This window comes from Carassius carassius, chromosome 43, assembly GCF_963082965.1.
Source record: "Carassius carassius chromosome 43, fCarCar2.1, whole genome shotgun sequence".
Taxonomy (NCBI): domain Eukaryota; kingdom Metazoa; phylum Chordata; class Actinopteri; order Cypriniformes; family Cyprinidae; genus Carassius; species Carassius carassius.
The window spans coordinates 23,371,440-23,398,852 of NC_081797.1; the positions used below are offsets into that span (position 1 = coordinate 23,371,440).

General features: G+C 41.5%; 2 protein-coding genes across 2 annotated transcripts in view; one reads left to right on the plus strand and one right to left on the minus strand.

The window, feature by feature from the left end:
• Positions 1–641: 641 nt before the first annotated feature.
• LOC132124645 (Iroquois homeobox protein 5a-like) lies at positions 642–3,463 on the minus strand. The gene is made up of 3 exons (XM_059535762.1): positions 3,159–3,463; positions 2,082–2,487; positions 642–1,282 (listed from the first exon to the last, which is right to left on the minus strand). Exons 1-3 carry the CDS (start codon positions 3,360–3,362, stop codon positions 783–785), a joined length of 1,110 nt encoding a protein of 369 aa, XP_059391745.1. The 5' UTR covers positions 3,363–3,463; the 3' UTR covers positions 642–782.
• Positions 3,464–8,445: 4,982 nt separating this feature from the next.
• The window catches only part of LOC132125349 (uncharacterized), a 45,774-nt gene continuing 26,806 nt past the window's right edge, over positions 8,446–27,413 (plus strand). The window contains exons 1-3 of the mRNA XM_059536728.1: positions 8,446–8,457; positions 9,365–9,697; positions 25,797–25,973. Of these exons, the coding sequence (XP_059392711.1) occupies positions 8,446–8,457; positions 9,365–9,697; positions 25,797–25,973 (522 nt within the window). The remainder of the gene's footprint in view (positions 8,458–9,364; positions 9,698–25,796; positions 25,974–27,413) is intronic.

The following is a 27,413-nucleotide window of genomic DNA, read 5'->3' on the forward strand; positions in this document are numbered from 1 at the left end:
ATAAAACTCTCAACTCTCATATCTATTTCAACATTTCTTAATAAAATGATTTCTGTCTTTTTTTTTTCTTTTTTTTTAAGTTTAACGTGCATTATTTACTACCCACACTGATTCTAGAATATGCATTGCCAAATTTGCTTGAAATCAAAATGGTCCAAGCAGACAGCAACGATGGCACAGATGATCAATATGAGTGAGGGTCAGTTAAAACAAGTACAAATGAAATAATATTAACAGCTGATAGGAATTACAAAAAATGTTTTAAATTAGTGCTTTGGCCTCTTGCACAAATAGGCTATCTTACAATAACCCAGCCGGCACATGACCAACCTTCAACGTTGAAATATGTTTGAAATAAGGTCAGTTGTTGTTTTAACGCTGAAACAACGTTGATACAACGTTTAAAGCTGAACGGTTGAAAAACAGTCTGCCCATGACCAACTTTCAACGTTGAAATATGTTTGAAATAAGGTCAGTTGTTGTTTTAACGCTGAAACAACGTTGATACAACAGTGAATCAACATTACAATATCAACGTTGATCCAATTTGCAAAATTGAAAGGTAATTCAACGTTGATTCAACCATGGTACCAACGTTGTTTCAACCTTCAATCAACGTTGAAATGCCGGCTGAGAAACGATAGATGTGTTAAGAAAAGAATGTTCTCTTTTAAATATAGGCCCATAAAAAAAAAAGTTTTACGCTTCGTGGAAAGCTCAGAAGAACGCTTTTCATTTGCCTTTCGTCCTACATTTCAATGAAGAGAAAATGAACAGAAGCTCTAAACATTCGGCCTCCTGTGCTCGGAGGTGAGCTCTTTGCACATGTCCAGAGTCAGTGTGCTGTCTCTCGCTCGGTGTAACACAATCTGATTAATCCCGCTCAGATGCGCCGGGCTCGAACCCTGCAGGTGTCCGAACGCGCCATAGTTCGTGAAGCCCGCGTAGAAAGGAGATGTGTAGTAGAAGTGTCTGGGGGGAAACCCGGCGGGCGATGACGCCCCTGACGGCTGTGACGCTTCGTCACTCCTCTTATCCGACGTGGCGATCTCGGCCAGAGACCAGAGTTTGGGTTTGGGGGTCGGGTTCTCGGAGTGAACGACAGATGCGGGATCGCGGCTCTCACGGAGGGGCTTCTCGGTTCCGCTCTGCTCGTCTCGGGGAGAGGAGGTCGTGGGCACCGGAGACTCTGTCCGATGCTCCTCTTCTTCTCCACCGTCGATGATGACACTGTCCGTCGCGTCCGGATCTTCCGTGCGGCTTTCCGTGCAGTTCTCGACAACTGCGATCAAATGATAACAGCCTGATTAGTGACAGAAACAGACAGACAGCATTCAATACAGGTCTAGAATATTTGTAAATTAGCCAAAAGATTCTATAATATATATATATATATATATATATATATATATATATATATATATATAGAGAGAGAGAGAGAGAGAGAGAGAGAGAGAGGCTAAATATTGGCCTAACAATGACGATCTTTTTCTCTAAATCTGTCAAAAAAGACAATAGATAATAAATGTGAGAGGTTAAATATTTTTGGGAAATTGTTTCTAAAACTTGTCAGGGAAAAAAATGTCTAAGGATGTAAATTGTTTTCCTCCTTTTCTTTGAAAATATTTTTGAAGTTTTATTATTAAACCAACACACTGTGGTTATTTTGTTATGATGTGACATGAAAAACATAAAATTGTAAATGATAGTTTAAGACCCTCATAACGGGGTGTCAAGGGCATTATTTAATTAGGCTATTTGTTTGTTTAAAAATTATATATTTTTAATTCCTTTTAATTATTATTATTATTATTATTATTATTATTATTATTATTATTGAAAACAAAAGTCGAGTGCAGTGCATTGTGCATTAATGCTATTGCATTGGGTATTTATTGGTTAAACTAAAAAAAAAAATTCACTCTTTTGTCATCTTATACGTTATTTGTGATCAACTTTTGTTCAAACATAATATATTTATTTAAAATAAAAATGTTAATACAATATAAGAATATCATATCTTATATAATATCAGTGCAACCACGCGCATGCATGACATAACAAAGGGAAAGACTGAGCACCTGAGTCTTTGGTCGTCTGTGCTGTTTCGGCTGTTTTGAGCGGCTCGTCGTCCTCGTCGGTTTTCTCTAAATCAATGCTGTCCTCCTCATCTTCATCCTCGCTCCGGTTCCGTGGCGTCCAAGTCATTTTATTCTCTTTTTTCAGTCTTCTGCGCGCGTTGGCGAACCAGGTGGACACCTGGGTGAGGGTCATCTTGGTGATGATGGCCAGCATGATTTTCTCTCCTTTGGTGGGGTAAGGGTTTTTCCGGTGTTCGCCGAGCCAGGCCTTCAGGGTGGCGGTGGCGTCTCGTGTGGCGTTCTTCCGGTAAGCGGGGTCTCCAAACGGGTACGCGCCCAGGGGACCGGCGTACGGGTGATAGCCTACAGAGCCGGTCATGCCTGGAGAAGGGTCATATGGGGAGCCCTGGGCAATGAATTAATAAAGATTACAATTTAGGGGGAAAAGCAGAGCACACTGTCTGTTTTCATGAGGATCCGTGCGGTTTTCTGAACCGTTTCTACTGTTTACTGATAACAATATCAGGGTGCTTCTGGGATAATTCGTTATTAACTGTATTTTATAATAATAGCAGAATAATAAACTTTAATCGGAGTCAAAAGATTCGATTTGTATTGATCTGATGTAGGCTAAATTTATATGAAAGCTCAACACACACAAATTTAAGTATGCGTAAGTAGCCTAATACAAATGAATATATTCTGAAGAACAGAATGTAAATTCCGTGATTACCGAACATTATTCGTTAACTATGATTTAAAGGGCTGTGTTCATTTATGCTATCACTACGCTCAGTCAAAGTGCTTAACACAAGTGTAATTGATATATTTTCACATATGTTTCATAGCCTATATTTAGCAAATAATAGTTCTTAAAACTATTCGCTTAGGCGTCAAGAAAACACTAGATTTTGTAGTGCAATAGCCTACAGGAAAACAAAGTAGCTACTAATAGCGATAATAATGCACACTGTGGGCACTGCATGCTGACAGTCATGATGTCATGATAATCATAATAAAGCTCCAGACTGCTGAAGAATAAATAAAACCTTGGGCTTTATTATGAAGGAAACTCACCCCGTAGGAAGTGAAGGGGGCTGTGGGTTCGGGACTGTACCGGAGTGAGTTGAAGGCTGGGGACGCGTACGGGGCGAAAGCAGATCCGCTGGAGGACCGTCCCAGATCATCCGTGCGCGGTCCCGTGATCGCGCTGGAGCCGTACGGAGGACACGAGTACAGAGACAGAGACGAATGATACAAGTATCCTTGAGGAAACGCCATGACCAGACTACTGCTGCAGTCCCCTCACGAGCCCAGGAGTCAAGACACGCATCCTAGGGGCCAAGATCCAGAGCTGATCAGCTCCCGATATCAGGAAATGAAAAGAGGTGTCTTCGGTACATTGGGTGAAGAGTGTCTCGAGTTCCGCGCGCTTCCTCAAGGAGAGTGAAAGAAGAGCTCAAGCGGAGTTTCCCATCTCTCTCTCTCTCTCTCTCTCACACACACACACACACACACACACACACGTTCTTTTTAGCGTCCACTCAAATTCCCAAGTTATCCTCTTCCTTTGGTCTTGACAGAGCCGTTCACACACGACTCGTTATTGCGTTCCGTTTTTTTTAAATGTTCAATGCATATTTAGCGCACCTTGACTCAAGTCTGTCTCCTTTTTTCCCCAAAATCTTAAGTCATTTTTTTTAATCATCTAATTAAATATGCGATAGACTTTGTCTTTGCCAGTTGCGACACATGCTGTTTTTAGCATTTGCCATGATAAAATCCACCCTGTACAATTCGGTTTAGAGAAACAGTCTGCTGCTGTAGGCTATTTGTAGTTTTGAACGGTTTTTGAAATAGTCCTGTGTGAACTGCTCACTAGTTTTATTTATATATTTACTTATTTATTTTTAACGTCCTCAAATCTGCTGTGTTCCGGTTTGTTGAGTCAGACTGTTTTTAGGCGCGAGGATTTCTCTCGTGCGAATGCTGATTATTTATTTTCCATAATAGCCTATATGTAGCCTGTTATAATTTATGTTTTATTTTACGATTATTCCAGTCTAACCTGTTTAGTGTGGGCTACTAAATTTAGAGAAAATATAAATAAAATCATTAATGCGTTCAGAACACATAGCTATTCCTTCTTTATGCATTGCACATCTCTTGAGCTCTCCAAATGTGAAATTGATTAAAAAAGTTAATTTTATGGAGTTCTTCTTTTAAATATATTCGAAGAAGACAGCAGTGTATAGCGCGCCGGTTTCGCTCTGTTGCTTATGAATAGAGCGTTGCGTTTTTTGTCGCGTCGCGTCTCTGGAGGACGCAGCGCGTTAATCCTCTAAACGCGTCGCGATCCGCGCTCTGACACGCGCTCAGGAATCCCTGCACCATTAGCATGACTTCCGCGAATCAGACTGGAGCAGAGCGGGAATGTTTCGACCTCGCGACTGCAGGAGGAGGAACACATGATACTCACACTACACCCGAGCGACGCGACGCCCGGCCTGGGTCAGGTAAAGAGAGCAGGTGCACAGAGAGGAACTCTTCACAGCCTACGAGAGCACCTGTCGGTTAAAGATGCGCACCTAAACTATTTACCCAGGCACATCTTAGCTCTTTAGCAAAACATAAAAGTATCGCTTGAATTCCGTGAACAATTGAAACACGCAGAGAGGTGACTAATCTCATTTGCGAGCTCTATTAATAGACTTAAGTGCTTGCTTAATGCAGCACGACTCTATGCGAGAAGTGGGGCTATATGAAGTCTATATATAAAGCATATAGATCTTTAACCCAGTATAACCACAGATATAATGCACTTGCACTTGATATATCATTTGATATAATGTTTGAAACGGTGTGTTGACGCACTACTCTTTTATATCTATAATATTCTAATGCATTATATCTGTGGATGAAATTATTCATGAGAACAAATGATTAGTGTGTGTGAGACATTATAAATGTGTTAGTTACAGGCTTCATGAAAAGCCTTGCCAATGTAGATCTTTTGTCCAGACACCTGTTGACAAATGTCTCATTTGGGACGTTTAAACATTTTATTATCTTTAGATGTATTTATTATACAGTTTTATTTGTTGAGTCCTGTTTTGTTTCCTTGAGCATTGTAATGAGTATGTTGTTTTGTGTTTTTAATCTAGATGCTGGTTTCATGGATCAAGAAGGACCTGCATTTTCAGTCAATGAAAAGGTAGTTGTTGAGCTCAATAGACACACAATGATAATAAACACCTTTTTGCATTCAATGAAGGATGACAAATATGCACTAGTGTGCAATATATGCAAATGTACACTGTTAAAATGTTACAAGTCCCTCTTTCCAAATCCCCAAGCCATGTTATTTAGGTCCAAGAGCAGCCCCCAGTCCTTTCCAAATAGCTGATAAACCTCATAATTCATTTAAATCATTTGATGATGATTCATCCATTGATGAGTGATGTATGTATATATATATATATATATATATATATATATATATAATGCAGAGAATCAGAATCACCTTGGGTTAAACCAACAACAGTAACAGATCAGATCAGGTGGAAAGAGCTGCACATTTTCACTTTTTACGCTGTTTAATCATTCATCTCGGAAGATTATACTTTTATTTAGAAAGAGTCAATAACTCCAACAGCTAAATGAGCATTGATTGACAATAATGGTGCATGAATAATGTTCTCTTTCCACAAAACACTACCAGATTTGATGCATCACAGTCAGTTTTATGGTGATATGACTTCATTATGCAGTTGCTTTTCTCATGAAGACGGATCCAGTCGGTTGCATTTGTGTTTGCTCGCTTGCATTCCTCTCAGGACTGTGGATAAATTTAGTGCTTTCTACGCTCAGTAAAAATGTTCGACACAATGATATCTCCAGTTAAGCTAAAAAAGAAGTGTTAACAGCTGTGATGAGAGTAAACCTGTCCCTGCGGTCACTGGAGTAATCGGTGCCCGTTTTAACCAAACATCGCTCGATCCTGTTATTTATATCCCTGTTTACCAATTGCTTGTTTCTACAGAATTCCTTTCTCCAGTCTTCAGGGAATTCCTCAGCTTAACTGAGCTTTAATACTAGAAAAGATTAGTCCTGGTCCTGGGCCGCTTGTTTCTCTTTGCCCTGCAGTTTTGCGTTTATCCTGTAAGGTAGCTCTTGTTTGTGAATTCGTGTCATTTCCTCTTTGGTGTCCTTTTGCCTCTCCTTGCTCAGTGAAGTCTTGTCCCATGCTGTGTTTTGACCCCAGGTGGATCCTGTGGCTTTGAGCCTCGCTGTATTCAGACTGTGTTGTGGATATCACATGTCAGTAGATGGAAACGGACACAAGTGGATTAGCTAGAGTGTGGCAGCAGCTGCAGGGTGAACACTGAGGCACATTTCTTCAGAGGCTTGTCATATAACAACGGCTCTAATTTCTCTGTTTGTTGCCTGCTGTTATAATAAACTTTACAGAACATGAATGAAGTTGATTTGAGTTCAAATGTGTTCTGTGCTTAAAGGAATGATCCGGGCTTTTGTGGATGTCTGTGACATACTGTCCAATGCTGTAAAAACAAGCACAGCGTGCACTTACATTAGGAGTCTATGGGGCAAGGCATTCAGTTTTAAAGCAGATATGTGCAGCTATTTATTCATTATTATTATTAATTCTTCCATTTAAAAATGAAGTTAAATTGATCTTGCGATGAACTACTTTTCTATGGAGAAGAATATCAGTAATTTCTAGTCTTCTTTTGAGCATTGTGCAAAAAGTTACTAGATTTTTTAGTTTGTCTGTTTGTTTTGTTTTGTTCTTGATTTGTATTTGGGATTTGAACATTTCAGAAATGTGTTTTGCTTTTGTTATTTGTGTGTGTGTGTGTGTGTGTTTTGGTTTGGGGTTTTGTTTTGGTTTTGTTTAGTTGTGTTCTGTTTTCTGGTTTTGTATTGTTGTGTTTTTATTTTTGTTTTGTTTTTGTGTGTTTTGCTTTGTTTTTTTAGGTGGGGGGTGTTATTTTGTTTCATTGTTGTTGTGTGTTTTGTTTTGTTGCTGATTTGTTTTGAGTTTTGTATTGTTTTGTTTATATTTTTTAATTTTGTTTTGTTGTGTGTTGTTAAGTCGTTTGGGTTTCGTTTTGCTGTTGTTTGTGTTTTTAGTTTTGTTTGGCTGTTTTATGATTTGTGTGTGTGTGTGTTGTTTAGGGTTTCTGTATTTTACTTTTTTTTTGGATGCTAGAGGGTTTTTTATGTTTACAGAAGCACATCTTTCAGCTTTCATTCTGTTTTTCTTCTATAATCAAAATAAAGCTACTCAAAGTAATGTTTAGTCTACGTTTCGTTCAACTGGACTTCAAACCAAAGCCTGTTGTAACACCGAATCTTCAGCTTAATTAGATTGCTGTTAAGTTTAACAGTGGAATGACTTCATTGCTCAAGTATCCGGAAACATCAAATGCTTTAATATTTCTGCAGTCTTAGACAAATCAGGCCTTGTCCAGAGAGAGCCGAAGTACAAGTGGCCACATGCACACAGTGTTTCGTAATTAATTGCAAATGGCTTGGATAACACATCCAACCATTATGTATAGAAAACATTTCCTTGCCAGTATCCGTGTGTAATGAACACCCATTGGAGCTGACTGTTTAAACCAACTTGAATGGGGGGACATTTTACTGAGACATTCTTGTCTAATGAAAGACACGACATGCCAGTGGAAATGGAGGCATGAACAGCTGTGACATGTGGAAAGCTGGGATATTTTAATGTGACGTCTTTCTGAAGGGAGCTTCACCACTACTCTCATTGATTTCTGCTTTCTGGCATTATAGGGAAAAGCTAAAACAGTTTGGATGAGGCTTTTGTTTGGATATGCAAATAAAAATGTAGTTCACTTTTTACTAAAAAAAAATGCCAATCGTTACAAGCCTCGACATGAAGTGTAGCACTGAAATATACATGGCCACCGCAGAGGTCTTAATGAACATGAGCGCTGCTATAAATGGCACAAAGCCCGCTGGGATTTCTCTTTCCCAATGAAGTGTAGTGGAGGTTGAGTATGGACTGAAGTCTGACAGATGAACTGTGCTTAATGGCCACTTCCAGAGAGGTCTCATCTCCACTGGGCCGTGTACACACATCAGCAGGTGACTAAAACAGCCACTGCACTTGTCAAACTGTCACATTACAGCCTAATGAAGAGTAATCATGCCAGCGTTGAGTGAAATCTTATTCCTCAGCTAAAGGGGATTTGTGCTTGTCAACCCGTTTTAGATTAGCACCAAAAAACGGCACATGATGCAGTTATGGTGAAGATAAGAGGAAGTAATGTTTGTTTAATGATGCTTTGGTGTGACTTGAGCAATAAATATGCCAGAATGGGTAACAGGGCTGAATATTTAGATTAAATTAAGCTATCACTCAGGAGAGTCGAGACAGTTTGGTACCAAATGTTGGTTTGTAAATATTGATGTCTAATGTCAAGATTTTATGGAATGTTTTTATTATTATTTTTATGTATTATTGTATAATACACACCATGCTTATGGTAATTTTAACAATTCATTTTCTACAATGAACAGAATATCAGTTCAGCCGATTTGGACAAAATTAGGACTGTGTATGATTTGACTTACACTGAAGGGGGACAAAACAAAATCACCATTCATAAATACATATTGTAAATGTTTTTAAAACTAAGTTTATGTTTGATAATGTAGTATATTTAATTGTTCTTTTTCTAGAGAATATTGAATTTTCTTGCTTTCAGAAAGAACAGCACATTGAATATTATGCCTGTAATGTGCTGTAATCGTTTTAAGAGATGGACCTGACACTTTAAAATATAATAGTAATAAATAAGATATTTCATGTTTTATGATTCATAAATAAACATCTAACAGCTGTATTTATAAAATATTATGCCATGAAAGTGTTCAATTGAAATGGTAAAAAAAAACATAAAATAAATACACTAAATAATAAATTAAAAATAAAATCTTATAAAAAGAAAAAAAAATGCAAAATACAAAAGTAAAAGATATTTCCAATATATGGTTTGCGAATACAATGTATTATTATTTATTATTTTCTCAAGAACTTTTGTAATTAGTGCTATGTCTGTTAATCACTTTCACTGATGTAGCCTGTTGTCTAGTGATTTATGATATGAAAATAAAGCATATTGAAATTGAATTAGCATCTCATTAATTATGTTGGTTAATGAAATGTTGGTTAATGATGGTTATCTGAAAATGTATTATAAACATGTTCTGTTTTATGTTTTCAGGAGTCTGATTTTTTGGCTCATGAGTTGATCCCATCTTCATCGCACACTTCAGGATCAGGTCAGCACATCTGCGAGGGGTTAAAATATCTGACTCAAGAGGGACTAGAGCCAGACGTCAAGACCACCAGCACCACACCAAAACCAGCCCAGGCCTTCATACAGGAGTCCACGGCCAGTCGAACTCAAGAAGCAGGAGCTGAACAGACCCTGGAGGACAAGAGATGTGATCAGGAGGATCTGAAGAGAGACGATGAGACGTCCAGGACACAGAGAAGCTGTGGATATGAACCAGAGCAAGGGATGCCAGCTGTGGTGGTCACCCAAGCTGAAGAGGTGAGAGGAGACCAGAACACTTCATCACGCCATGTCTTTCAAAACATGTTATGTTTCTTCTGTGAAATACAAAAAGAAACGTTTAGCAGAATGTTCAAGCTGCTATTTTCCAAACAATAAAAGTAAATGTTGACTGCAACCAGTGTTGGGGAAAGTTACTTTTAAAACGAATGCATTACTATATTTCATTACTCCCCAAAAAAGTAAGTTACGTAACTAAGTAAATTACATTACTTAGTTTCTTTTTATGGAAAGTAAAGTGTTTACATTACTTTTGAGTAACTTTTTAAATCGGGACAGGGCTTGTTTGTTTGTTTTTAGTATAAAAAGGTTCTTCTTTTATAAATGGGAACGAGCGTTTTACACCGAAAGTGAAATGAATGAGCCTCAGGCTGAAGGAAATGTAAATGCATGTCGGTACACTAGAGGGCGCTGCTAAAACTAATCGCATGAACAATACGACGCAGGACTTACGTATTTGAAAAAAGTAACGTAGATATTTTCTTGTAAATGTTAAAGTTCTGCATTACTTTACTAGTTAAATGAAATCAAAGTAATCTGATTACGTAACTCGTGTACTGCCTCACACCCAGCGCTGACTGCACTGTTATGAACAAGATCAAGATTTTTAGGGAAACATTACAAAATTCAGCCTTTTCCAACACAAATCAGTCAATCAGCCACTGTGACCTCAACATTATGAAATCCAAATGAGATGACTTCTATTTTGTGTGTATTTCTGTGATTAGTATTGTGTCTTTGTTCTGCGTTATGTGTACAGTGGAGTCTCGCTCTCACATTCAGTCTTTGTTCTCTGTGTAAATGTTATCTCTGATCATGCACATTTTCTTCATCCCAGATGTTTTTCTTCTCACATTTGAAACCGTTCTCTTGATAAGGTCTATATTTTTTTTCTTTTAATGTATGCAAATTATTAATTTCTCTCAGATGGGTGCTGGTTTTACAGCTACTGTCATATCAAGATTTCTCTGAGACAACTGGAAGCGAACCGAATGCTGTAGGGAAAAGCTTTGAACACTTTGTTTAGAATAAGACAAAAATAAATAAAGGTACGCTTTGTAATTTGTAGATTACCCAAAAGACAGGACTGCAAACCAAAAATATTATTTATGACTCGATTCCTAAACTTACAATTTTAATTAAATCAAAATTATCCCTAGTTATTTTCTTTCTTTTTTTTTTTTTTAATAACATTTTAGTAACCCCATGTAAATAAATATTTAAGACTTCATTGTATTTCACATAGTTTACATATCTTGGATATTTTGATTAATTGATTGATTGACTGATTAATTAAAAAAATAACAATTTACAATTATTTATTCACCTCAAGATGAACCATTGGACTCTTTTTAATGGGAACAAAGAAACAAAGACAAAAGAAGAGTGTACTTTCTTCATCACAAACAAAACATTTTTGTGCACATTCTTCCAAATCTCTTACCATAGTGTAATAACTGATTGGCCTCTCTAATAATTTCCACCAAAACAATAAAAACTCTGTAATTTACTCACACTTATGTCGTTCCAAACACTGCAGGCACTTTTTGTGGAGCACAAGCAGAACCCAAAAGGAGATATTATGAGGAACACTGAGAGTCACCCAACACTGAACACCACTGACTTCTGTTGTATGAACAAAACAGTCACAGCGCAGAATTTAAAATAAAATAACATAAATTATAACAACTATTGTGCTCATTATGCCAAAATATTGGTGTAAAAATCTATTACCAAAATACAGAACAGCAACTCTGAGGCATTTCTCAAACTATCTTCTTTCGTGCGCCGCAGAAGGGTCATATATTCTTGTCAGTACAGCAGGGAGAGTACATGATAACAGAATCCCGTCATGAATCCCCCTTATTTCTCAACCCCGACACTCCCTTCTGCTAAGTATAGCCCACTCTGCACAATCCAATCCATTCAAACCCCTGATGGATAAAACCCCACCGCTAAATCTTCAGCAGCATCCTCCGTAACAATAATAACTCAATAATGCGGTATTATAATGTGCCAATGTTTTTTGGCTTTGTTACCTTGTTTTTTTCTTCTTGGGCACAAACAATATTAATTAGTGAAGCAGTACTTTCTGGTGCGTTTGCTCCGATGCACACCTGTTAGTGTGGACGTGTGTGTGCGGTGCAGTAATGATAGGGCTGTGCAGGACTAGATTGATGGCTCGGCTGGACGGATGGCCTGCACACTCTAAAGTGCCCCTGGGGGAGCCAATAGATAAATCAGTTTAAGCCCTGGACCCCATTTAAAAAGGCTTTGGCAGGTTAATGTGATATCCACTCCAATACATTATAGCAGCCTCTCATTCAGGTAAATAGGCACTTACTCTGTTCTGACCCACACTCTCTGCTATCCAATTGTGTTTATTTCATTAGCTCATCCGTACAGAGTTTCCAATGACACAGGATTTCAATTGATCCTGGGCTGAAGATGATGGCTGGCATCAGGTGGCTGTGATGTGTTTAGGAAGTAGAAGGTGTCTGAGGTGCTGTGACTCATGGGTGATGCTCCAGTGGCTGTGTGATGGGGCGCATGGGTTCGGATCGGGGCGCTCTGGATTTATCAGGGCATTCCTGTGGGTGACTGCCAAGTGTTTACAACCTTAATCATTGATAAAATGGCCTTTAGTGCCTAGCTGCCTACCTAGACAACATATTTAGGCATTATGGCCAGTATAGGGGGTAACATGCTACATGTAACACGAGTTACATAATCAGATCTGCAAACATCAGCGATCTCGGTATGAAATCTTGTGAAATAAACTAGACTTTATTGTAACTGAATTTAATGATTTGATACACTTACATTAATGTTATTTACAAATAAATGAAAATGGATTATAGTTTAAATGTATATTAATTATAGTTCACTGAACCTATTTCACTCAGTCTTTGAAATATGGTTGAAGTAATGTGTGTGTCACACACCTGGACTCATTTTGTGTGTTTTTGCCCCTGTGACCCAGTTTCTGTCTCTATGTGGTTTGATTAGTTCCCAGGTGTGTCTAGTCATTTCCGCATGTGTTCCATGTCCCTGTTAATTTAGTCATTCCATCCACCTGTGTTTTCCCTATTATCCGTTGTATAAAAGCCTTGTCCTTTCAGTTCTGTTTGGTCGGGTCTACTCGTCTACTTGTTACGTGTCAACTTGTCCACTTGTTACCTGTTACTTGCCATTTGCCACCTGTTATTTTGCTACTTACCTTGCCTATGTTTGAGTTAATAAATCCTTGTTTCGTTTATCCCTCGGCTCCGTGTTCCTTCCAGCAGCGTAAGCTGTGACAGAAGACCCGACCTAAAAAGTTAAAAACTGCGTGTTTTCCCTCCGTTTTGTTTTCCGTTTTTTCAGTCTTTTTCTTTCCGCAGTGTGTCATGGATCCCCTCTATCGCCCCGAATACCTCCTCCTCCTGCTGGAGCAGGAGGGACTGTCTCTCGAGGACCATACCAGACGGTTTCTCTGGATAGCTAATGCCACCAGCTACCCGGACCACGCGCTCTGCACCTTTTATCACGCCAGCCTGAACTCCAGGTGCAGAGCGTTGTCGCCCGAAGATGGTCCTCGGGAGGATTTCGCCGCATTCATAGAGTGGAATCTGGTGAGAAATGGGTCACCTCTCACGCTCGGCCCAATGGAGGATCTCGCCAGGTCCACTCTGGACCCAGAGCCCAGCCTACAATCTCCCCACGGTACGAGGCATAAGCCCGAGCCCACCGATGACGGAGAGCCAGAGAGCAACCCGTCAGACCAGGTGCGAGAGCCGGCGACACTGCCCACCACGAGGGAGCAGAATGTGGAGCGCCAAATGGGTCAAAATGAGGGGGTTTCCGATTCACCTATGCCAGATCCTCTGTTAAGCCCAGGAAGGGCTCCTGATCTTCCGTTAAGCCCAGGACGGGCTCCTGATCCTCCTGTAAGCCCAGGACGGGCTCCTGATCCTCTGTTAAGCCCAGGAAGGGCTCCTGATCGTCCGTTAAGCCCAGGACGGGCTCCTGATCCTCCTGTAAGCCCAGGACGGGCTCCTGATCCTCTGTTAAGCCCAGGACGGGCTCCTGATCCTCTGTTAAGCCCAGGAAGGGCTCCTGATTCCCCGTTAAGCCCAGGACGGGCTCCTGTTCCCCCGTTAAGCCCAGGACGGGCTCCTGATCCTCCTGTAAGCCCAGGACGGGCTCCTGTTCCCCCGTTAAGCCCAGGACGGGCTCCTGATCCTCCTTTAAGCCCAGGACGGGCTCCTGATCTTCCGTTAAGCCCAGGACGGGCTCCTGAACCCCCGTTAAGCCCAGGACGGGCTCCTGAACCCCCGTTAAGCCCAGGACGGGCTCCTGAACCCCCGTTAAGCCCAGGACGGGCTCCTGAACCCCCGTTAAGCCCAGGACGGGCTCCTGATCCCCCGTTAAGCCGAGGACGGGCTCCTGATCCCCCGTTAAGCCGAGGACGGGCTCCTGATCCCCCGTTAAGCCGAGGACGGGCTCCTGAACCCCCGTTAAGCCGAGGACGGGCTCCTGGTCCTCCGTTAAGCCCAGGACGGGCTCCTGATCCTCTGTTAAGCCCAGGAAGGGCTCCTGATTCCCCGTTAAGCCCAGGACGGGCTCCTGTTCCCCCGTTAAGCCCAGGAAGGGCTCCAGCCCCAGAGCTTACTCCAATGCCTGCTCCTCCAAAATTCCCTCCCTCCCACCCACTCCTGCCTCCTCCGCTGTCGTCTGGCTGCCCCTCTGCTCGCCCTCAGCCTACCATCATTGTGGTGCGAGCTCAGCGGGACCGCCATCCTCCAGCGACGCCTTGGTCGGCGTCTCCCTCACCGCCGCCTCCAGCTTCTGAGGCCTGGACTCCGCCTCGGCCCGTTGACCCGTCGGCTCCACCATGGCTCCTAGCTCCTTCCTCTCCGCCGTGACCCGGCAGTCCGCAGGCTCTGCCTGGCTCCCTCGTCCCTCCGGCTCCGCCTTGGTCTGGCGTCGTCCATCCTATGCCTCGGGACTCCACTCCTCCTTTCTTTCCGCAGTTTCCCTCCGTTTTGTTTTCCGTTTTTTCAGTCTTTTTCTTTCCGCAGTGTGTCATGGATCCCCTCTATCGCCCCGAATACCTCCTCCTCCTGCTGGAGCAGGAGGGACTGTCTCTCGAGGACCATACCAGACGGTTTCTCTGGATAGCTAATGCCACCAGCTACCCGGACCACGCGCTCTGCACCTTTTATCACGCCAGCCTGAACTCCAGGTGCAGAGCGTTGTCGCCCGAAGATGGTCCTCGGGAGGATTTCGCCGCATTCATAGAGTGGAATCTGGTGAGAAATGGGTCACCTCTCACGCTCGGCCCAATGGAGGATCTCGCCAGGTCCACTCTGGACCCAGAGCCCAGCCTACAATCTCCCCACGGTACGAGGCATAAGCCCGAGCCCACCGATGACGGAGAGCCAGAGAGCAACCCGTCAGACCAGGTGCGAGAGCCGGCGACACTGCCCACCACGAGGGAGCAGAATGTGGAGCGCCAAATGGGTCAAAATGAGGGGGTTTCCGATTCACCTATGCCAGATCCTCTGTTAAGCCCAGGAAGGGCTCCTGATCTTCCGTTAAGCCCAGGACGGGCTCCTGATCCTCCTGTAAGCCCAGGACGGGCTCCTGATCCTCTGTTAAGCCCAGGAAGGGCTCCTGATCGTCCGTTAAGCCCAGGACGGGCTCCTGATCCTCCTGTAAGCCCAGGACGGGCTCCTGATCCTCTGTTAAGCCCAGGACGGGCTCCTGATCCTCTGTTAAGCCCAGGAAGGGCTCCTGATTCCCCGTTAAGCCCAGGACGGGCTCCTGTTCCCCCGTTAAGCCCAGGACGGGCTCCTGATCCTCCTGTAAGCCCAGGACGGGCTCCTGTTCCCCCGTTAAGCCCAGGACGGGCTCCTGATCCTCCTTTAAGCCCAGGACGGGCTCCTGATCTTCCGTTAAGCCCAGGACGGGCTCCTGAACCCCCGTTAAGCCCAGGACGGGCTCCTGAGCCCCCGTTAAGCCCAGGACGGGCTCCTGAACCCCCGTTAAGCCCAGGACGGGCTCCTGAACCCCCGTTAAGCCCAGGACGGGCTCCTGATCCCCCGTTAAGCCGAGGACGGGCTCCTGATCCCCCGTTAAGCCGAGGACGGGCTCCTGAACCCCCGTTAAGCCGAGGACGGGCTCCTGAACCCCCGTTAAGCCGAGGACGGGCTCCTGGTCCTCCGTTAAGCCCAGGACGGGCTCCTGATCCTCTGTTAAGCCCAGGAAGGGCTCCTGATTCCCCGTTAAGCCCAGGACGGGCTCCTGTTCCCCCGTTAAGCCCAGGAAGGGCTCCAGCCCCAGAGCTTACTCCAATGCCTGCTCCTCCAAAATTCCCTCCCTCCCACCCACTCCTGCCTCCTCCGCTGTCGTCTGGCTGCCCCTCTGCTCGCCCTCAGCCTACCATCATTGTGGTGCGAGCTCAGCGGGACCGCCATCCTCCAGCGACGCCTTGGTCGGCGTCTCCCTCACCGCCGCCTCCAGCTTCTGAGGCCTGGACTCCGCCTCGGCCCGTTGACCCGTCGGCTCCACCATGGCTCCTAGCTCCTTCCTCTCCGCCGTGGCCCGGCAGTCCGCAGGCTCTGCCTGGCTCCCTCGTCCCTCCGGCTCCGCCTTGGTCTGGCGTCGTCCATCCTATGCCTCGGGACTCCACTCCTCCGGCTTCGCCTCATCCCTCCGTCCCTCCGGCTCCGTCAGGCTCCTTCATCCCCTCGGCTACACCTCAGTCCTCGGTCACTCTGGCCTCACCGCGGCCTTCCGGATCCACATCGCCGCGTCAGTCACCAGAGCCATCAGTTCCGCCTAGGACCTCCGGCTCCTCCCCGTCACCCTGGCTCTCCGTCTCCGCCTCGGGCTCCTCCTCCACTTGCTCCGTTGCCGTGGGTCGAGTCCCTGGAGTCGGTGACCATTCCTCCTCCATGGCTCCTTCCACCGTCGGCCCCACCTTGGGCCGTTATGGCTGTGGCCTGGGTCCTGCTGGGTACCTCCTGCTTCAGATCCTTCCTGTCTCCTCCCTGGCTCCTCCCTCCGTCATCTCCTCCCTGGCTCCTTCCTCTGTAGTCCCTGTCTGCTGGCCCCCTCCTGGGAGGCTGTCCTCCACCGGAACCTCCTCCCAAGTTCCCACCCACGCCTCCCTTTGTTGTTTCTACGGTGCGAGGACGCACCTGCCGGGAGGGGGGAGTACTGTCACACACCTGGACTCATTTTGTGTGTTTTTGCCCCTGTGACCCAGTTTCTGTCTCTATGTGGTTTGATTAGTTCCCAGGTGTGTCTAGTCATTTCCGCATGTGTTCCATGTCCCTGTTAATTTAGTCATTCCATCCACCTGTGTTTTCCCTATTATCCGTTGTATAAAAGCCTTGTCCTTTCAGTTCTGTTTGGTCGGGTCTACTTGTTACGTGTCAACTTGTCCACTTGTTACCTGTTACTTGCCATTTGCCACCTGTTATTTTGCTACTTACCTTGCCTATGTTTGAGTTAATAAATCCTTGTTTCGTTTATCCCTCGGCTCCGTGTTCCTTCCAGCAGCGTAAGCCGTGACAGTGTGCTTTTGAATGTACTGACGAGCATTTGTGCTCAACTAAAATATTCTTTAAAATCATTTCTACTGAAATGTGTATGTCATGTGTTTAAATACTTTTGTAATCACACGATTTTAACACAGAAGTTGCTGTTTAGTACATTTATTGTAATGATTATTACTTTATTAAAACATAACGAGCGATTTTTAAAACATGGTAATTAATTCAAGTGTAAATATTTACATTGGAAATTATTACAAAGAGTGCTTTTTAAAGGTCTATAGGGTGTAAAGGAAAAACAAATAGTCATGAACATGTCTCTTTAAGAACATATAAGTGCCTTTTACTTCATTAATATTATATTATCCACAAGTACAGTTTTTTTTACATATAGTGCAGTGCAGCTCAATACAATTGCGTGCACTGCTTTTTCTCACAAGGGAATATTTTCAGCAAATTTGTTTTCACCAAGGAGTTTTAGCATCAGAAATGATTACCTCCAGAAGTGCGTGTGGAAAATTCCCCACATGAAGTCAGTAAAATGAAGAAAATCCCGATGTCTTGACGTTTTTGTGACAGGCGCAGGTTCACTGAGAAACTTGCCCATGTCATGTGATTCCACGAGGCACATAATAGCCTGCACTGTTTGTCACACGTGTGCAAGGGGAAAAAACGGCTAAATAATTGCTCTGTCACAGTTGTGATGCAGCGGACTCATATTTGGTATTATTTTATAATTTCACAGCTTTCACAGTCCATGTTTTCCACTATGTTTGACACTGCTGTTTCTTTATTTTAGTTAATAAAAGGACAGTAATCAGAAATCTGAAATCACACAAATGAACATACACTCATATAATATCTGCACTTTGAACTCGTACTGCGCTAAACACGATCATGAAGCGTTTCTGAAGGGGGAGGCCAGCGCTCACCCATGCTCTGAATATATATTGAATATTTGAATATCGTAGGCACTCGTTTGCATCCAAATGAGTTCTGCTTGTCTGGGTGATGGACAATTTCAACTTGACCCCTGTCTCTTTGTATGCAACCTACAGTTTACTGTCAAAAGCGTCTCATTGTCTTTGGCTCATTTGTGTGTTTACCTCTGGCAACCCCACAATTCTCAGTGTCTCCAAAGTATGGATTTTGTCTGCAAACGTTGTATTTTAAACCCCAGTCACACTATTGTCTGGGTGAAGTCATCTCCATTCTATTGTTTAAAATAGATGCAGAATCTTCATGCAGAATCTGTTGAGGTAAAGAGATATGTGCGAAAAATCTGCCTTTGTTGGAAAATATGACAAATATCACAGTCCATTCATTAGTGGTGTTTGGTAAGTCAGATACAATATAGAAATTATTTTTCAATGTTGTAAATAAAACTAAATGATTGGAGTACATCTTACAAGAAAATACTATTTTCTAAAGTTTCTCATAAAAAACAACAACAAAACAAATCAAAAACTATATAATAGTATCTAAATTATACTAAAATAACTCTGTTACTTGCTATATATATATATATATATATATATATAGTTATGACTCAATCAAATAGTCTACCCAGTAAACACACAGAACAGTTTGAACTTGCACATTTACATCCAGACTCTTGCAGATTCAACAGGCACAAAGACGCAATGCAGTCTGTGGATTAATTTGGTGACTGCTAGTCTATGACGGGCTCCATAACCTGTGTGTGTGTGTGTGTGTGTGTGTGTGTGTGCTTGTCTAACTGAAGCCTCTCCAAATGACTTCACCAATCACTTGTGAGAGCAACCAATTGGCTTCTCAAATGAAAAATATAAAGATACCAATATTATGCATGAAGTTATATTGGACTCTCAGAGGGCCACTAAAGAAGTAATTCCCCTCGGATGGAGATACCCTGTAACTAATATGAATGCAAATTGGATTAAACGCCTGCATTAGTGTCTGATAAACAATTTACGTTGCCAAGTGCTCAGAAGGGATGCAACATTTTAACTCGAGCTCTCGCGTTTGATAGACTGTGTGATTGAATTAACTTCTGTGTACTTTTAGTTCTCAAAGACTTATTACTGAATATATTCTATGAATGCCTTAGAATCGCCTTCTTAAAGGGGGCATGTGATGCGATTTCAAGTCTTCCTTTATTTTTGGAGTGTTACAAGCTGTTTGTAAAGTTGCAAAGACTAAAGTCTCAAACCCATAGAGATATTCTTTCTAAAGTTTAAGACTCATCCACTTGTTTAAACACGCCCCCACGTCTACGTCACGGTGTGGGAAGATTTGCATAACACCGCCCAAATGTTTACGCAAGGAAAGCAGGTGTAATTTTTATTCTCACTGTAGTATTGTTGTCGTGGACACTGTGTGTTTCCAAATATGGTAAGGGATTTACCTTTTCCATCACACACTTGAGGAATTCGGCAAATCACAACGGACTTGATAGCTGTTCAATCAGAGGAAACCTCGCTTCTCAGAACGATGAGCTTTGTAAACATCTACACTTTTTATCTTTTCACAAAGTATGGTAACAAAGGTCACTTTTGTGTTACTTTTGTAACCTGAGCTTAGTTTGCTTATTTATTTTTAGGCATTTAGCAGATGTTTTTATCCAAAGGGACTTACAACTGAGGACAACGAAAGCAATCAAAATCAACAAAAGAGCAATATGTGAGATTAAATAACAAAAACCCAAAAGTTATAATTTTGGCAACCGTAAATGCCCTTTCACACCAAACGTGAAATGAATAAGCCTCAGGCTGAAGGAAGTGCCTCTTCTCTTCACTCCAGATATTTTCTTATGAATTTAAAGGTCCCGTTTTTTGTGTTTTTTTTTTTAAGCTTTGATTGTGTTTACAGTGTACAATGTAACATGTGTTCATGTTTCGCGTGTAAAAAAACACAGTATTTTTCACACAATTCACCTATCTGTATACCACTGTTTTCACTGTCATAAAAACAGGCTGATGACTTCCTTGTTCTATGAAGTCCCTCCTTCAGAAATACGTAACGGTTCTGATTGGGCCAGCGGTTCCTGTGTATTGATTCGACAGCAGCTGAGCACGCGCCGCCCTCCTGGAAACACGATTGGACTAGTTTTGAGAAGCAAGTGAGCAGGATTTGTTTTAAAAACCTGGCAATCCTGATCGCAGGTGCTGTAGATGTGCTTATAATCACTGAAGCTATTTTACTGACGAGATGTGCATGAAAATCACATTCGATTTTTTTGCACAACCCTAACATCTAGTTAACAAAGCTAAACAGCGTTGCCCTTTGTGTAATAAGTTACAGAAACTGTTAAACGCACCAACTTAAATAATAAAATACACTTACCGGTTGTGGTCCATAAACAACGCCTTCTCCAGACAAAGAGGGAACTGCTCCATCTTTCAGGAATAATCTTTGTGTGAATCCGGCATTAAACTGATTTAGATTGAGGAAGCTGTCCTCAGCAAAATGTGCTGCACACAGATTTACATGTGGATTATAATTTTCGGGAACCGAGTTAAACGTAAATTGTAACCATTAATCTCCAAGTACAGCGTCCCTGGGAAGCCCAGACAAAGGTGACGGGACTCAGAGATGAAAATAACAGAGTTTCAACGACATGTCGAACACAAACGCAGCTCTTTCTCTTCTCCGTCGGAGCACAACAAGACCACGCCCCCTTTTTGTGTATTCATGTGGGCGGAGCTTAGTCAAAAAACTATTTAAGTGACGTCATTACTGCAGGAACTAGAGGGATGTAGTCCAAACGGGTCGTTCGTTGTAGGCGAATTCTGTTAAATAAAATATCTCGCTTGGCATTGAACTTTGAGCTTTAGAATTTTACAGATATTATTTATACTCTAACAACAACATTACACACTAACTAAAGTTTAAAACATGGGATCACGAAGAACGGGACCTTTAAAAGTAATGCGTTACTTTTTTAGTTACTTGTAAAAAATAATCTGATTACTTATCTCAGATTACTTGAAATGTGTTACCATGTCTTACCCCAACATTATTAAAATAAATATTTTCTTGAATAACTGCTGTATAGATACTATTATTTACAGGAACAGACATTTTGGGATGTATTTATATAAGCAGTTTATTAGATTATGAAGTAGCTATTGAATCCATCTAGTGAGAGAAGATAATTGATTCACTGTTTGGCTGTGTGTGTGGGGGGGGGGAGACTAATTAAAGCATAAGAGCCTTGTCCATGCTTTACTGAGAGGGTAGTTCATTGTGTCGGCCCTTCTTAAAGCATTACATGCCAAGAATTGTAGAATTGACATCTCTCACACTGCCTTCTAGATGTTATTACCTCTTTCAATGAACACTTCAGAATTTTTAGCATTTAATAGGTTCTTGTCTAAATCCGTGTTGGTGAGCACTTCTCCTTTGCCGAGATAAACCATCCACCTCTCAGGTGTGGCATATCAAGATCTGATTAGACAGCATGAGTATTGCACAAGTGTGCCTTAGGCTGGCCACAGTAACTTGTGGAACAGGTGACTTAAATGAACAAAGATTAACTAATGATGAGAACAGGAAATTAACCAAATGAGGACAGACAGGAACAAACAGAAACCAACATGTCACGGTATGTCACAAGGGACACCTTAAAATAAAGTGTTACCAATATTTTGAAGATCTTTAAAATATATTTTGAAGAATGTTGGAAACCAAACAGTTGTTTGTTCCTTTGGCTTTCATATTATGGGAAAAAATACTGTTAAAGTCAATGACCACTAGCAACTATTTGGTTTCCTATAATTTATTTAATTTTTCCTTTTTTGCGGGGTGGGGGGGTGTGAACTATCTCTTAAAATTTGTCTGTGTAGGTAATAAAATAAATGGCTAAAATGAAAATAAATACAAATAAATCAGTGTAATTAACAAGTTGTATATTGAAAATATTCATACTATTTTTGTTCAATTTGTGTCAAAATATTTGAGAATGAAGAAATTATGAGACCGATCAGTCTCAAGAACTACAGATATGTCTCATTTCATATCAATAGAATGGTTAGACACAATTAAAAATCACACACAAATCTGATAAAAAAAAAAAACTGACAACATTTTAGTTTCAGTTAGAGTTTGTATTGAAAGTGAACTGCATAAATAGTACAGAAATCTTCATACTAATGACATCACAACCATGAGCTCATTAGCATATGGCCACACACATTTACAAATGTCATTTAAAAAGCCTAATAGAACAGTAGCAACAACAGACAACTGTTTAATTGACTCCTAAGAGTTTGCATCAGAGAGAGGGTGGAAAATGGGCAATGAAATGAAGACCTTGGCAAAGTTTGTAAGTGGACTTCAGGGAAAAAATAAATGCTAAAATGTAAAAGTGCAGCGTGTTAGCTTTAAAGGTTTAGGAGTGATTGTGTGTCTCTGTAAGGTATTTAGCAGCAGACTGCTAGTGGGGTGCAGGACATGACGTGCTATTATGACAGCCTTTCAGGTGTGATGTGAAATGCAAGTTTCTAACACGCATGCAGTATTTCAGCAGAGCTCGAGGTAAAACTGCTCTCAATGTGCCAGACTCACGCTGCGATGTCATCGCATATTTAAGCGTCGCGATTGTAAAAAGTTGAGTTTAGTAACTCGGAGGCTCACCTGGAGTCGTCGCCTGTCAGAAACGCCTTCGCTTTGGCTCTCCGCTCGGCCTGTCAAGGTGTGCGCGAATCACAGCGCTGTTTATTCTCTTTGATTTGTCGCAGATGTATGCAGCGCTGTTGACATGAGATTCTCTTGTTATTTTACATTCAACATCCTCCCCCCAAGTTTATCTCTCTCCTGTTCTCATTCGAGCAATTCAGTTGACTCTTGGATCTTAAAACGTGTGAAGAGTCTTTAGAAGTGTGGCGCTACATGATCATCAGAGATAGTCGTTATGACAATGTTCCAGTTGTCGTTCGCACTTCTGCTCACTTTATGATACTGATCAAAACCAGCAAAGTGAAGCTTTAGTTTCCTTCTCGCCAGTACATGAATACTTGCACAAAGTTAATTAGGCCTCAGACTGAACGTGTCCAACGTGTGTTAAAGGCTTTTTGACAGGTCTGTTAAAGGACAGCAATAAAGAAGACGAGAGAGAGAGTAATGTTTTCCGTTAATGTTAGATGTAATTTATCTCAGCCGTGCAACGTGCTGCTTGGATGATCCAAAATAACATGAAGATGAAGAGAAGTGTACAGGCGACACATTTGCATTTTGGAGACAAATGGAGGTGTGGTGAAAAGAAACTATTACCCTTTTGTCCCTGTAATCAGGGCTGTAACTCCCTGCATACTTTCATTTCACAGAATAAGCGTAGACGAAATCCCTACACATGAATGTAAAATGAAACTATAAATTGAGTTGTTAATATGACAACAATGTACTAAAAGCAGAAATGTTTTTCCTTTTACTTTTGATAAGTTTTGCATACAGACGACAAACATCGGTCAAACCGATTACTGTTGACTCAGATCTGTGAGAACGAGTAAAAACACTGTATTATTCCTGCCATACCAGTAGGTGGCGATGTTACTTTGTCATGAAACACATTCTTATAGACTGAACACGTAAGAGTCATGATGTCACCATTTTCGCAAATTCACATTTTTGTAGTTTACACAATAACAGTATTGTTTTCAAAGATGTTTTTAGTAAAAAGTGTTGTCGGGTAAACATGCCTTGAGCATGGGGTTGGGAGTGGGATCTGTTCATTCACCTAGTGGACAACTTGGGAGTGCTTGGGAAATAGGTGGAAGTTTTGCAATTCCACAAAAGTTACTTCTTACCTTAAACCAGGTGAATTTCATGACTTCACCCAAAAACGATAAGAAAACAAATGGTTTTGTTTTGTTTTCATTTTCTGGTTTATTGACTTTGTTTGTATTCCTTTGTTTTCCTATTTTGTTCCAGTTTTTTTTTTCTGGTGTTTTTATTTGAGCCTGTTCTTATTTGAAATACAGAAAAAACTTTACTACTTTGAAATATTATTACAATTAAAAATAGTTGAAAGTAGTTTTTTTGTGTGTTACGTTATCCTTCAGAATCACAATTCATCTGCTGCTCAAAATAATGTCTTATTTTTAAACAATGTTGAAAATAGTTGTGCTGCTCCAAATTCTTGCGTAAACCTGACATTGTCAGATTCACTTGTCTTTTTTGTACATTTTTGAGTCCTCTCATAGTTACTTTATTTTTGATTATCAATCAGCTTTATTCTGATTGCTGTCAGTAAGAGGGTTAGGCCACATTTTATAGTGTAAATTGGTGTCATAATTATGAAAAGATGCAGCAGTGGTGTTTCTCAAGAGTAATTACCTGCACTGAACTGATTGATGTGTCTCTTTTATTGAATGGCTTGAGTGTGTGTGTGTGTGTGCTGTACTGCTGGAAGAGAGTGTTTTTATAAGTGATTTGTGTGATGAGAGTGTTTCAGTAATGAGGTCCCGTGGGACTTTCACCGGGTAATTACAGTCTCTATGAGATATTAAACTGTTTCCTGTGTCTTTTTGTTGGGCTTTAATTGCATGCAACAAGTAAGGCGAGTCTTTTCATTCTCTTCCATGGCACAAACGGATGTAACTCGCATCATGTCTGCAAAATAATTGATTTATATGATAAAAGCTTCACATAAGGGAATTTTAAGAGATGTCATGGAGAGCTGAAAGACTTCCTGTTCTATTGAAATTGATAGCTGAGGTTTGTTTCATGTTGAGGATCTGTGTTGATGTGTTGGGGGAATCACACTGGTTCTGCACTATTCTCGTTTGAATTGATTTTTGAAAATATTCATTAGAACAGTTAGCACTTAGACAGATAATTCAAAGTAACCACCTAAACTAGATCCTTCAAAATAGTGTCCTTCGTTTTGATGAATAGTATTTTAGTAGCCTGCATATTTATATTTCAATGCTTTTACATTATGTGTTCAGCTGAGAAACTTCGGGTTCACACACCAAATATTTGTAAATTATTGGAAAACTGTATTTCATTGCTTTTGTGAGCAAACACAACATTCCTCAAGGCAAATGTAATAGTTTTGCAAGAGAACGCTAATATTTTGTAAGAGAAAAAAAAAAATATATATATAAATTAATTCTAACATTATAATTATAACATTTAAACATTACAAGGTCTAATGTAATGTCAAATCTGAAAAATATTCAATCAATGAATCATTCACAATAATATTTATAAAATCCATTTACATCCATCCATCCACAAAATACATGGTCACTGAATGAGTGACGCCTTGTTGGTTTCCAAAACTTTCACCTTCTCTGCTCCTCTCTGGTGGAATGAGCTGTCAACCTCCACCTGAACTGCTGAAACCATCACAACTGTTCATTCCATTCAAGCCTTTAAGTTTAAATACAGTATGTTGCATTTAATTTGCTTATTTTAGATAGTAACAGATTTAATATCTAAATAGCTATCTCAGATTTAAATAGAATAGAAACAGAATGAATAGAACATGAATTCAGTGTATAATTTCTCTATTTTTGCTGACATTTTGAATGTGTATTTGTGTATTTCAGGTCTCATCAGACCAGGCGGAGGACATACATTTATCTGTGATGCTTGAGGACATGATTCACAGTGATTCCAGTTGCAATGCGAGTCCTAGCGATGGCACTGAACTAAGCAGCAGTGACCTGCTGTCCTTGAAAAGTGACACCGTATCTTTGCTCAGTGAAGCGGCCATCTCATGCAAAGTTAGTAAACACACAAAACAATTATTTTTTCCTATGCTGGATTTCAAAGTTGTTGGATCGCTGCTCTTCTCACACTGCATGACTGTCTGGGGTTCCATATAGTTACTGTTGTGTGCACATTGCATGACAGATTGGACTGTCAGATCTTAGCACTTTTTTAGACCAATTGATTTGGGTTGACATATACAGCCGTTACAGATTTAAGCATGGTTTGTTTGTTGCATTCTATGGTGTCACACACTCTCATTGAGGGACAGGCTGAATGAGTGATTTTTAAAAACTCAATAAGAATGTTTGGCATGAAAATTCAGTCAAATGTTTGCATCCGATTTGTCTGTCCAAATCAATGCGAAGTAACATCAGATGAATGAAAATGCAAATTCACTCTCTGACAGTAGGTGGCACTTATGGTAAAGCAAAAATTCAGTTGCAAACAAAGGATGTTTTCTAAACAAATTTTGGGAGGAGCACGCACAGATAATTAACACTGCCAGTTCATCATTAGTGATTACATCATTTATCCAATCAGCACAAAATAAAATTCCTATAAATAACCAAGTACTTTCAGACTTGCAAGTACTAGTAGACTTTCAGCATTCAGTTCCCTTCCTTTGCCATCTTATCATAGACCCAATTTCCCATCCAACGAAGAGACCTATACTGGAGTTTTTTTTTCAGATCTGCCTCAATTTTCAGGCACCCTGATCACTCCTTCCCTGCCAGACACGGGCACCGAGTACCAGGCTTCATTGTGGCCACTGCTCTTCTCGACCAGCCACACGTTCTGGCCAATAGACCGTGCAAAGCCCACTGCTCACCTACCTCGACACATCCATTGTCCCGCACAAGACCCAACTTTTCTTGAGACCCAACTTTTCCTCCCTACTGTTATGTCCCTGGATGTATTATTGTTATTCTGGTGTAAATGTGTGGCCGTGGTTGTGTGCGCTTTGTTGTGCTTGGTGTCTCTCTCTCTCTCTCTCTCTCTCTCTCCCCCTATCTTACTCTCACTCATTATGTGAGCGTGGCTGAGAGTGGTGTATAAAGTGACAGTCCAGTGACTGCTGCAGAGAGAGACATACTTCTCCCCTGCTCCAGACTGAGCCTTCTAGTGGGTTGTTGTTTGTTACCACCAGAGTTTGAGTTGTTTATTAGCAAGTGGCTAATAGTGTCTCTGTGGTGAGCATTGTCTGGAGGTAGAACCTAACCTGGGAAGCTGTAAGGAGAGAGTGGCTTTTTCTTTTAATTCTACTTTCATCCCTGTTTTTGGTTCAGTTAGGGAGTTGAGGGAAGTTTCCATCCGTCTTCTTCCACTTATCTGGGGCCAGGTCGCGGGGGCAGCAGTCTAAGCAGAGATGCCCAGACTTCTCTCTCCTTAGAAACTTCCTCCAGCCCTTCCGGAGGAATACAGAGGCGTTCCCAGGCCAGCCGAGAGACATA